This window comes from Marmota flaviventris, chromosome 12 (genome assembly GCF_047511675.1).
Source record: "Marmota flaviventris isolate mMarFla1 chromosome 12, mMarFla1.hap1, whole genome shotgun sequence".
Taxonomy (NCBI): Eukaryota; Metazoa; Chordata; class Mammalia; order Rodentia; family Sciuridae; genus Marmota; species Marmota flaviventris.
This window is the reverse complement of record NC_092509.1, coordinates 58194822-58207122: the sequence shown is the minus strand read 5'-3', so window position 1 is coordinate 58207122 and position 12301 is coordinate 58194822. Positions and strand designations below refer to the sequence as shown.

The following is a 12301-nucleotide window of genomic DNA, read 5'->3' as shown; positions in this document are numbered from 1 at the left end:
AATCCCCAGTACCAAAAAAAAAAATTGATTATAGACAATGATGAAAAATTGAAATGTGGAAGCTATAAAGTTCACACATATGAAGTCCTTCACAGGACTTCAGAATCAGAAAGGACCTTAGGGATCCTTTATTCCGGTGCCCTTATTGACTAGATAAAGGGATCAACAGAGGGGCTTTGCTGCTTGCTAAGAAAGCTAACTAGTGAAAGTGCTGGGCTCCCTGCAGCAGTTATGATGGGAGAACATGGCCTAGTTGGGAGACTGTAAATACAATTACGACAGACAACTGCATGTCTGACAGACTGACAAGACCTGGGATTAGCCAGATGGAAGGATATGTCTGGCTTGGACATTTAGGCAGGCAGAGACTGCCATTCAGAGACTATGTGAGCAGAAAGAGATGCTGTTGGAGGAACAATGACAATGTGAAGCAAGACATTGGTTTCATCAGCCTAGCAAAACAGTGAAACCACAGCCATGGTGAAGTCCGGGAAAGGGACTGCGAAGCAGCAAGAGAAGAGGACAGCACTAACCTCAAGGGAGGGAAGGAAAGGAACCAATGAATGGGGTCTAGAAAAAATAGAGAATTCAAGAGAAAAAGTGAAGGAGAAGGAAGTAACCAGCTTAACCAAAAGGGGCAAAGGATTTGTACCAAATAAAACAGGTGTAGAGCGGGGGTTGTGGCTCAGCAGTAGAGCGCTCTCCTCGCACGTGCAAGACCCTGCATTTGATCCTCAGCACCACATAAAAAAATAAATAAGTGAAATAAAGGTATTGTGTCCAACTACAACTAAAATATAAATATTAAAAAATAATAACGGGGGTGGGACACCATGAATATGGAAAGTTTTTATAAAGCCACTGATGACTTCTAATATAGAGCAATAATGAACAGGAATCAATGAAGGCCTTCTCAAGAAGCTTGACCATAAACACAGAAGGAGGTTCAAGGACTTACGGACCCCCTTCCCCGTACACCCATTGTAGCAGACAAGTTAGAGGCTGCTGTATTTAAGATAAGAAGAGCGTGTCCATAACTGGATGGAAGCCAAGAGGAAATGCCCCAGAAAGGCAGGCAGAGCTGAGGGGCAGGGGTCAGCTTGGCTCAGAACTGGAAGGAAAAGGGAAGGACCAGACAGTGGGTGGGGGCTCATAGAACTTTGCTCAGGGGAAATCTGGGAAGTTGAAAGGCTCACACCCAATGGTATGTGAAAATAATGTCCCCAGAGAAGAGGAAAGAGAGGTGAGGGGATTATTGAAAGAATTTGAGAAGAGTCAGGAAAGCCTTAGCCAGAGTGGAAGCTTCCAAGGGTTTTATTCAGTAAAGATAACCCTGTTTCTCCTGGGTATTCATTTTCAGACTTATCACTATGTAAAAATGTTCATTTCAGTTGGAAAAGGACATTCTTCTGCCAACTTTTTTCTCCCTGGCAATTGAGTCTTTATAAAGTTTACAGAAATGTTCCCAATGATCCCAGAGGCAGATCTACAAAAAAAAAAAAAAATGACATAATTGTCTCTAAATCTCAACAGAAATATGCCTACAAGTCATGCAGGTCCCTAAGCTCCTGGGTTAATGATCTCATGCAGCGACTGGATTTCTTCAATACCTGGGCCAAAGTGGCTTACACTGCAATACATCGTCGGTATGAATGAAAACTGCTTTGTTTCTTCCTTATTTTTGCTAGAGCTTAACAGTTTATGAACTAATTTCACATGCTTGGTCTTTGGGTTCTCAGAATAACATGTGAATTAAGGAGTAGATGAATTCTTGTCTTCCATTTAGGATGAGAAAATGGGGATCTTGGGAGCTGAGAGTCCATTCAAGGTCCCTAAACTCTGAGACAGAGATAAGGACTTAGCAGCCAGAACATTTTTTTCCATTTTTCTACACAGCGTCCTAAGAAACACGTAGAGAGAAATATGAAGTGATACATGAAAAATTTGGCTACATGTGATTTTTCCATGTATTTTTGGTCATAATAAAAGCAGTGTGAAGGCCTGAGACTAGCTACCATTGACCAAGGGACTCACAGAGTATCAAGCCTCTTTCCAAGAGCATTGCTGTTCCTAACACACCAAGTATCCTAGTAACCCCCATCATCCTATTTCAGAGATGAGGAAGCTGAGTGTATGAAGTAACTTTCCCAAGTTTTCACAAGTAGAAAATGGAAGTATTGAGGTTCGAACCCAGAAAATCTGGTACCAAAGTCTGTGCCAGGCTGCCTCTTAACCATTAAGTATAAAGGAGTGTTAGAACAAATGCAAACACCAGACCACATCTCTGGGGATTCTTTTGGAGAAGTCTGTAACTCAGAAACAATTGATAAGACTCCAGAAGGCCCAGCCAGGTTCCCCACTGTAATAATGCCCTGTGTTACTCAATTCCATGGCCTTCCAACCAAATCGCTTGTCTTCCTTTTCCCCTTACCAGCTTCAAAGCATACTTGGTGCCCATTAAAGTATAGCACAAGAGTCCTGAGTGGGAGGGAATTGAGTGGGAGGAATGGAGCTGGGGATACAGCTCAGTTGGTAGAGTGCCTGCCTCGCATGCACAAGGGCCTGGGTTCAATTCCCAGCACCACAAAAGAAAGAAAGAAAGAAAAGTGAAAGGATGAGCCTGGAGGGACTGGAGGAAATGGCCCAGGTCACCTGCAGGTATGCAATTATTATGTCCTTACGCACCTCACCTGGTCTGCTTCTCAATAGGTACATGAGATTCATCACATCTTCAAATGAAACTGCTTTATCACCTAGTCAAAGCTTCACATACCTTCCTGAATCAGAGTCTGATTTCTTTGAAGGATTTCCTGCAAGATACTGGCTCCCAGCTTTCTTCTTCCCACAAGGTGAGCATTAGAAACCAGGATCAGCCCTACACTGGGCCCAGTATCTCCACAACTCCTCACCCTCTTCACAAGAGGTTTAGACGACAGCACCTATGCCCTGGCAGGTACCAGGGCCTCTACCCTCCTCTCTCACTTTCTTTCTTCATCAAAATAGGCTTACCTTTGTCAGATCTCACCTGTACCTTGGCAGGTCACTTTCTCATCTCTAGGCTATGATTCAATGATGTCAAAGACCCTCCCTGAGACCACTATAACTTAGGAATTGATTCTGTGCTTCAGTTGTTTATTCATTTGTTGATAGATGGCTGAATGCTTGCTGGGACTGGGACCCCACCTGCTCAGCAGAAAAAATTGACCAGGATATTGCCACAATGAGTGATCAGGGATGTACAGGAAGTTGTAAAGAAGCAGTAGTAGACTAGAAGCTTCAGGAGGACAGGAATGGGTCTGTTTTTATTGCTGTCATATCCATAGGACCTAATACTGTTACCGCTGTTTACCGGTGACAACTTGCTTCCCCAAATGCTGAAGTATAACACCAGAGAAGCACACTGAGGCAAGTATAGAGTGGAAAGTAGAAGGCTTTATTAAAGGACAGCAGAAAAGACTTCTCCCCAAGGAAGAAGGGGACCCAAAAGGCAGAATCTGTGGAAGGGGGAGGTCTTCCCTTTTTTAAAGCTAAGGTCTTCTTTCAGCTTTCCCACATTCATGTCTTTTGTTTCCCTTTATCTTGCAGGGATAGAATGCAGGTGGGAAGGCCCAAAAGGTGGGAGATAGGTGGGTGGAGGAGTAATCTGAGCAAGAAGGGCCTGGGGCAGCTTTTGATTAGCACTTCCCGGTTTGCTGGGAGCTGCTTCATTAACACTTCCTTAGGATGGGTACTGGGCCTTGGGGACATTAATTTCCCCAATTTCAATTTCCCCAAGTGCTGCTCTGGTTTCCTGGACTCCATTCTCAATAATGGCCTCCATTTTCTTTATTTTATTCAATATTAGACCCAATTTACCTAACTACACTAACTACCTATCTGTAAATCTAGCTTCAATACTCCCCCAGCACCAGCGAAGTTATTTGCAGAATGACTAGATGTGTTTCTGAAGGAACATATGAACAAATCAATACTTTTGGAGTATGAAACATGGGTACCTTAATTCAGGGCCTGGAAGGAAATAAATGACTTTTAAAAAGAGACTTGAAGGTTACTGCCAGTTAAGTGTTCTCCAGGTGGGGATAGAAGAAGAGGAGAATAATTAAAAGCACTTCCACAGAATTTATGGGGTGCCAGGCACTGTTCCAAGAACTTAGTATAAATTAAGTCATCCAATTCTCGTGACAATCTTTGGAGTCTGTTACTGTTATCATCCCTATTTTCAGATAGAAAAATCTTGGCCCATATGTTGTATGACTTTAGACAAATAAACAACAAATATTGATTAATCAGTATTTAATCAGTATTTTAATCCCAGTTAGCTCTTCTCCCTGTGTCCTTTATTCCCGCACCCATTCAGCTGTTTATGCCAGAGACCTGAGAGTTGCTCAATCTGATTAAGCTACGATTTGAATTTAGCCTGCCTGACTTAAAATACTGATTAAGCTACGATTTGAACTTAGCCTGCCTGACTTAAAATGTCAAGTGTTCATCCATTGCCCAAAACTGAGAATAATATCTGTATTGGTGATTATTCCAGTCAAGAGTCCAGAGGTAAGAGAGAGGAAAGCAAATTAGAAGAAACCAAATGTTCATTATGATCAGAGCAAAAGACCCACAGAGGGAGAATGGTGTAGGATGAAGCTGGAAGGATGGGTCCAGGAACCCTAAAAGTTGATGCCACCCTGTGACCACGGGAGCTATTTAATGTGTTTCAGGCCAGAAGGGTCATGAACAATAGCTACAGGAAGGAAGAAGGGCAAGGGTGCACTGGAGGAGTACAAGGCCAGGTCCCAGCCATCCAGGGAGTCTGCTTTGCTCAGGGCAAGAACTGGTGGTGCCCTGCAGTAGGGTGACAGTAGGGGACAGCAGAGAAGAAGTTGCGTAGACAGGAATTAGGAAAGAGAACCAACCAGACTCGGTGTTTGAAGTGATGGGGTGCAGGAGGGACAGACTGAGCAACTCTCAGGTCTCTGGCATAAACAGCTGAATGGGTGCGGGAATAAAGGACACAGGGAGAAGAGCTAACTGGGATTAAAATGATGGCCATGTCAAGTTTGAGATGTGTTTGTTGGTTTTCCTGCTGCACATAGCCTTGCTCTGTGTGACCAGGGGTAAAATGACCACCAGCCACTAAGCAACCACAGAGAAAAAAAGCGCCTTCCTCCTCCCAGTGTCCATATGTCATTTTCTGACAAAGATTCTGGCACACTTAGTCTTGTCCTCACTCTGGCCCCATCTTTTTGCCAAGATGGCATCAGAAATGGATATAGGATCCAAAATTTATAACTCCCCTATTCCCATAAAAATATGGGGGAACGGGGGCTAGACCTACAGAAAAATCCACGTTCACCTCCACCAGGAGGCGTATGCACTTGCCAGACTAATAGCACAAAGACCTAAGTGAGGTGAGTGCACAGGTCTTGCCCTTATCTCTCTTCCTTCCTGACTCAGCTTCTCCACTCTTCTATCTCCATGAGGGAAGGGGTGTTGCCCACCCCTGAGGGAAGTCCAGAGACTCACAAGGAAATTGTTGGTATTTTTCTTCAAAGCCTTTCTTTCTGCTGTGCTTCAAGACTATGGAAGAGCCCAAGGAATCTCTATGGATGGCCTCACTTTTACCCACCATGTGATTTCTGACACCAGTGACATCAAAGATGAGGAGCTCTCCATAATTATCCAAAAGAAGCTCAACACAGTCAGGAGAGCATTTAAGGTACTGACAGGATTGGAAAGGGTAGTTGTTCATTCCCTCAATGAACCTTTATTCAGTACTTACCACCTGCCAGGTAGGTACCAGAGAGGCAGATAAATAAGGCACAGAGCTCTTCAAGTCCAAATGCCATCCAACTGCGCCCGGCAGCCCACTTATTCCAGAGCTCAGCCATGTGGCAAGCAGAATCTCCTCCCACCCCCAACCAGCACTCAGCAAACACAGTGAGGATGGCCAGGAAGACAGCCCAGGCTGGGAGCGGTGGCCATGCAGCCAGCCATATGCTCCGGGTAATCCCAGCCCTGCTGTGCTCTCACCACCCACTACTTGAACGCTTGTGCTTACTAAGTGCCAATCTGCTCTAGGAATCTACTACTCCAAGATCCACACTCAACCACATTAAAGATGAGCTTATCACATTTCATTGTTTTAAACACCCTGTTAGGATTTTGAACAGTTTGCTCAAAATCAAGAAGGAATCATTGTCTTTTAAATATCAGGGTTTTCCATCTAGAAACATAGTTGTTCCATTTGTTTAGGTCATTTACATCTTTCAGGAAATTTTGTTTTCTCCACATTGAAATTATCTTCAGGTTATTTTCTTAACAGTTTTCTTACAATTGTTGTTTTTTGTGAATAGGATTTGTAGTACTGTACAACTGGCTCTTTGTCATGAGTCTTGTACTTGGGGTTAGTCAAATTTGAGGTTAAGGGCACAGTCTATCAAGACTTCTAACACCAATAGCTAGTTTAGGAGTTTCCCAAAACAAACTTCAGGTGTAATAATTTACTAGAAAGACTCACAAAACTTCCAGAAAGCTCTTTTGTGAAGTTCCTGTTTGAGACTTTAGCCAACTTTTGATTGGCTAGTCTTTGTCATATTGATTTGTTGAAGTTCTTTGTAGATTCTGGAATAAGCCTTTTGTCAGGTTAATATATAGAATTTATCTTCTCTTGGTATGTGACTTTCCTTTTTACTTAGTGTTGTCTTCTGCTGAACAAAAATTATTTGTTGTGTAAGTCTGCTATGCTATATCCATCTCCTTTTTAAGTCCTAAGAAATCTTCCCATCGCAAGGTTACTAAAATCTTCTCTTTTGTTATCTCTGGAAGTTGTATGACTTTACTTTTCATATTTATGCTTCTGATCCACATTGAATTGAGTTGATGTATTGTATGAGGTGGAGTCAAAGTCTTTTGGGTTGCATGGTAGTACCCAACTGACTCAGTCTCATTTTTCTTTTATTGAAATGATGATCCTTACCCCACTTTAATTTTGTCATAGATCAAATAATTGTCTATCCCTGGGCCTGTTTCTCAGTCACTGATATGTTTCACTGATGTGTCTGTCTTTGTGCCGCAGTTCTATTTTAATTATTGTTGCTTTACAGTATGTATTCATACGAAGTCCTCTAGCTTTGCTCTTCTTGACAGTTGTCAGTTGATTTTCGGAGAATTGACATCTCAGCAATATTGAGACCTTTTTTTAATACATTTATTTGTAGATAAACACAATATCTTTATTTTATTTTTTATTTTTTTGTGGTGCGGGGGATCAAACCCAGTGCCTCACACATGCTAGGCAAGTGTTCTACCACTGAGCCACAACCCTGGCCCCAGCAATATTGAGACTTTTAATCTTAAATATTTAGTTTTTCTTTTTATTTCTCTAGCTTATCATGTATTTAGTTCTTCAGTTTCTTTCTAGTACAATGTTCAATAACAAGGTGATAATGGACATTCTTGTCTTTTTCCTAAGACTCAGGGAATAGCCTTCACTATTCCACCATTAAGTATTACATCAATTATAGGCTTCTTTGTAGATTAAGAAGGTTGCCTCCTAGTCCTAGTTTGTCAAAAGGATTTTTTTTTAAATCATAAGTAGGTATTGAATTTATTAAACACTTTTCCCATGTCTACTGAAATAATCAGCTAGTTTTTATCCTTTTATTTTGTTAAGGTATAATTTCTAAATTAAGATTGTTTTAAATAAGAATGAAAGTGAAATGTAATGAAGGATCTTTTCGGTATCTCTGGAAATAATCACATGACTTTTTAAAACCCTTATCAATGTGCTTAATTATATCCAAAGATTTACAGTGATCAAATCATCTTAATTATAATATTTTATTCAAAATTTTGTACCAATATTTAAGATTAGCTTATAGGATTCAGTAGTGGGGTGGGGTTGGGGGAACGGAGGGTATATTGTTTTGTTTAGGTTTTACTGTGTGCATTACCGGTTGTGATTTCCTGATTTCCTTAATCTAATTCTATCATCCATCTTTAGAGATCTCATAATTTCTGGTCTACTAGGGACACATCTTGTTTCCAGTGCTGTTATGAGTGTGTCTGGGGATCTGGGGTCATGGGAGGAGGCTAGGCCTCATGCTGTTCGGTCTCTTGCTCCAGTCCTGGTCTTCCTTTTCTTGGCACGCATCAGACTGCACTTAGAAATGACTCAGAGAACATCTAGAGTGATTGCAGGTTGGAAACCTTTTCAGAAGGATGATACTGGGAGATTCCATTCTAGAAAAGACTTAGAAGAGAAGAACTATTTAAAGGGGTGATGCATGAAGAACTAGACTCTAAATCTACTAGAACTCCAAAGGAGTGCCAGCCACAGAGGCTTCCAGGGGGACTCACTGAGCATCAGGGCCTCCACTTGATCCAAATTGCCCATGGTGGTTAGCACAGCATCCATTTGTAGACAGTAAGTGCCCTGTTCCTGGAAGTTTAGGAAAAACAAAGTGACCACTAGGCAAGGATACCAAAGTGGAAGAAATTTAAAGTTCAGATGTGTTTTGGACTTGAAATTTGTCCAATTGTTTATCAATTCATTCACTCAAAAATATGTGTGCAAAACTGTGCTAGCTGTTGGAAATGAAAGATGAACAACACAAAGCCACTGGCCTCCAGAAGGTCAGAGCCTACCTGACCTGTCATGATGGCACCAAGGCCCCTTACCAACCTGCACTCAGCATTTATCGTGTGTCAGAGACGCATAGGCTCTTTACCTGCATTATTTATGAAAAATTTTTAGTTTTATAGGCCAGAATTAAGGTTCAAAGAGCCCAGACATGGCTTTGACCCCATGGCTTTGACCCTGCTCTTCAGCCTGTCCAACACCTTCCTACACAACCCAGCAGACACAACACTCAGGGAGGCAGGTTGCTCTGGGCCCTCTTCTCATGCCTCACAGGGACAAAGGGGGTGGGCTGCCCTCCCAAACTTGCTTTTTGTCTCTACCCATCTAATCAGATGTTCTCAGTTATTTCTGTTTATCCCATGAATCAGATTTGATTTAGGTAAATTCCTTTCATTCACTTTGGTTAGCTCTTGTGAGAATTAAGTCACCTCATCATGGACTGTTTGCAAATTACTTACATATTATGTCTTTTCTCTGAAAAACCCATGCATTCCATGTCCAAATCACACAAGTATAAACAAAGTCGAATGCATGAGAGTCACTGCTCCCATGTTGTATATGAAAAGACAACACTAGAGTCAACACAGTGTATGAAACAGCCTGTACGTTAAAGTCAAGTCATTACACAAAACAATTCCCAGTAAGTCTTTTATAGAATAAGCCAAAATATGAAGTGCTTTATATGAATTCACCTTGCACCTCGAGGCAGGTCACATCCACAGAGTAGATAGCTGAGTCACCAAGCACAGCACAGGCTGTTCCACACTTCATCTCTGTGCCAATAAGCTGGTCTGGGAGAGCTGTGTCCATCCATCTCCTCAGAGAACTGCCGGACCATAGAAGGCTGAGGCCTTCTGGGCAGCTTGGTGCTCGGCCACTCAGCACCTCAGGTGCAGCACACCTGAAGAAGAGCAGGTGGCTTCAACAGCCCCCAGGCACTCCTGGAATTGGAGCTGCTGGCAACTCTGGTTTTCTGCTTAACACCACTCATCAGAAATTCACTTCACCTTTTATTATTCATTTAATGATTTATTTAATTTCAATCAGATATGATATAGAACCTTCACTGCCTTTTAAATTTTCAGAGCCCTACTGAGTAATGTAGCCACCATGGTAGAGGTAGGTGACAAAGTTTGAGCCTAGTAAAATGAGCTCATTTTACAACTGTTCTTGATTTCTCCTAAGAAGCTCAGCTCAGGATTACAATTGTAGAAATATGGGGTTTTCCTGTCTGAAAATACTTGTCAATTCAGGATCAGCACTAGAAGGCAGACAAAAGCCTACAATTCTAAATGCTCAGAATGGGAAAAACTTGGGACAACACACCAGAGATGGTCCCACCTGGGATGGCATCTCCGCAGGGAGTTCCTATTAGGCTGGCAGCTTCTGCCTGGGGACCTGCTGACACCATCTCTCTTCCATCTCAGGGCTTGGATTCCTCTCATGAAGGAGTTCATATTTTTGGCTTATTCCTTGAGGGAGCACGATGGAATCATGAACAAAATATACTAGAAGACTCGCTGCCTCTTGAAATGTGTTGTGACTTTCCCGACATATACTTTATGCCAACAAAGGTAATCACCCAGCTGTTCATCAGGAAGTCCTGATCTTCTAAGCTCCCCCTCACTAAGACACACCTCTCCTCCTACTCCCTGGTACCCGCAATCTCAAGAGGGAATTATGATAGCTTCAGACCTCGCACGTTTAAAATAGCCCCGAGATTGATAAAATCTGAAACAGACGCTGTATTAACATCCAATGTTATTTCTCTGTACTATAAAGCCATGGGAATTCCTCTAAATTAAATTCCCCACGTGCAAGTACATTAACTTACGCATTCAATCCTCACTGTATCCCCTGGACTTCGTGTAGGGAAAATGTGAGCTAACTGGTTTTGAACTATGCAATTTGATTATTGGATTTTTTTCTCTTTCAAGATTTCTACTGAAACACCCAATGCTTCTAACCAGACAGATTCAGAACTCTATACTTTTGAATGTCCAATTTACCAGACACCTGAGAGGTCAAGAATTTTTAACACTGGTACTAGTCTACCAACAAACTTTCTGACATCAGTGTATTTATCAACGGCGAAACCTCCTAGTCACTGGATCACCATGCAGGTGGCATTGCTGTGTGAGAAGAATGAATGAAAAATAAACTTCCATACCAAACCATCTGAAGTTTTGACTCTTTATGCTGTTCAGACCCTCGCATGTCATCAACACCCTTCCTAATGATAATGAGTGGTCAGCCAGACTGGACAGGTGCAGTCTCTTTCATCTGTAGGTGAGGACATCAATATGTGGGGGAATCTTAGAGCTGCTTTTTGTTCTAACCTAATGCTCGATGTCTGCAGCTGGGCTCTCGAGCAGGTCAGCATAACCTGGAACACAGCAGGTTTGACTTGAAACCATGGTACCCAGCAAAGTTATTAGGGCATATTTCTAAAAAGCTTTTAACTCAAGTTAGTGGTTTGTGTTTTATATAAAATGCAATACACATCCTTTGGAATACTCTACACTACTGGCCTACAGACTTCTAAAAAAAAATGGAAGAGCCTTCCTTACTTAAAAGAAATGCAGCCTTGGTTCTGACCTCACTAGACTACAAAAACAAATCATGAGAATTCCATAAACAGGATTGATATATCTAAATGTGTTTCTATGGGAAGAATCTCCTTAACTGTACCCTATAATTGTAACTATCATTTTGGAACACTAACAAGAATTCCATTATAATCCTCAGATGCCCTGCTCTGTACCAGGTGGGCATGCCAGCCAAATTTTACAGCTTAATAAGAGCCAGTGCTGAGACTAAACTCACCCAGGTTTGCATTTCTAAAAGGAAGGACAGCTATAATTCAAGGCCTCATTTTACTATCAGTGGACTTTGGCAATGGACATACCGAAAGTCACACATGAAGATAACAATCCATTCTCTAACATAAGGAGGTGGAAGGGTGGGACTTATACCACAAACTGGACTCATAAACAGCCACAAAGTGTTAATATGTACTTGCTTTCTGGCCTAGAAGGTGGGGTCTTATTAGTTGCAATTCATTTGCTAAAAGTTTTTTAAATTATCCAGGATTTGTTAAAAACAACCCATACTTTCTGGAAACCACCAATACACAAGGCCTTTTCTTCAAACAGTACAAAATTAAAGACCTTCAAGATATGAATCCTGTGCTAGATTTTTAATCAGCACAGATTCTAACACACACACACCTTCTGCCACATTATGGGATGACAGGAGGAGGAATGAAGAACTGACTCCGTCTGATTTCCTCACTGAGCTCAGCCTGAGTGCTGCATTATCAGCTGGAAACCCAAATGGGCATCAGGCACTGTCAGACATAAATGCCTCTTTCTTAAAGGATGTACTGTCTTTAAATAAACACAAATGCCTCTATGATTAATAGCTATTCATTTGAAGGTATTATTTTAGTTTTTAGCATTTCTCAAACTGCAAATCCTAAATACACAACCATTTTCCGGGAGTTACCCACTCCCTCACCACTACCCTTTCAAGCTCTAACATTGTGACAGCTTCAATATAAACAGCAACTGGCCAAGGGACCCAGTTTGCCATTTGGATGCCCAGTGATCCAGGAAGGTCCCAGAGGAATAATCCTAGAAAGAGCAGGGGGCGGGGAGGGTG

General features: G+C 41.9%; 1 protein-coding gene and 1 long non-coding RNA gene across 2 annotated transcripts in view; one reads left to right on the top strand and one right to left on the bottom strand.

Annotated features, from left to right (window-relative positions):
* Positions 1-10791, top strand: part of Dnah14 (dynein axonemal heavy chain 14) — a 376581-nt gene extending 365790 nt beyond the window's left edge. The window contains 6 exon segments of the mRNA XM_071619724.1: positions 1534-1646; positions 2710-2849; positions 5550-5713; positions 9551-9553; positions 10066-10212; positions 10576-10791. Of these exon segments, the coding sequence (XP_071475825.1) occupies positions 1534-1646; positions 2710-2849; positions 5550-5713; positions 9551-9553; positions 10066-10212; positions 10576-10791 (783 nt within the window).
* LOC114107328 (uncharacterized) lies at positions 7823-8731 on the bottom strand. Its single transcript, XR_003585325.2, has 2 exons — positions 8356-8731; positions 7823-8248 (listed from the first exon to the last, which is right to left on the bottom strand). It is a non-coding gene; the product is annotated as an uncharacterized lncRNA (long non-coding RNA).
* Positions 10792-12301: the final 1510 nt, after the last annotated feature.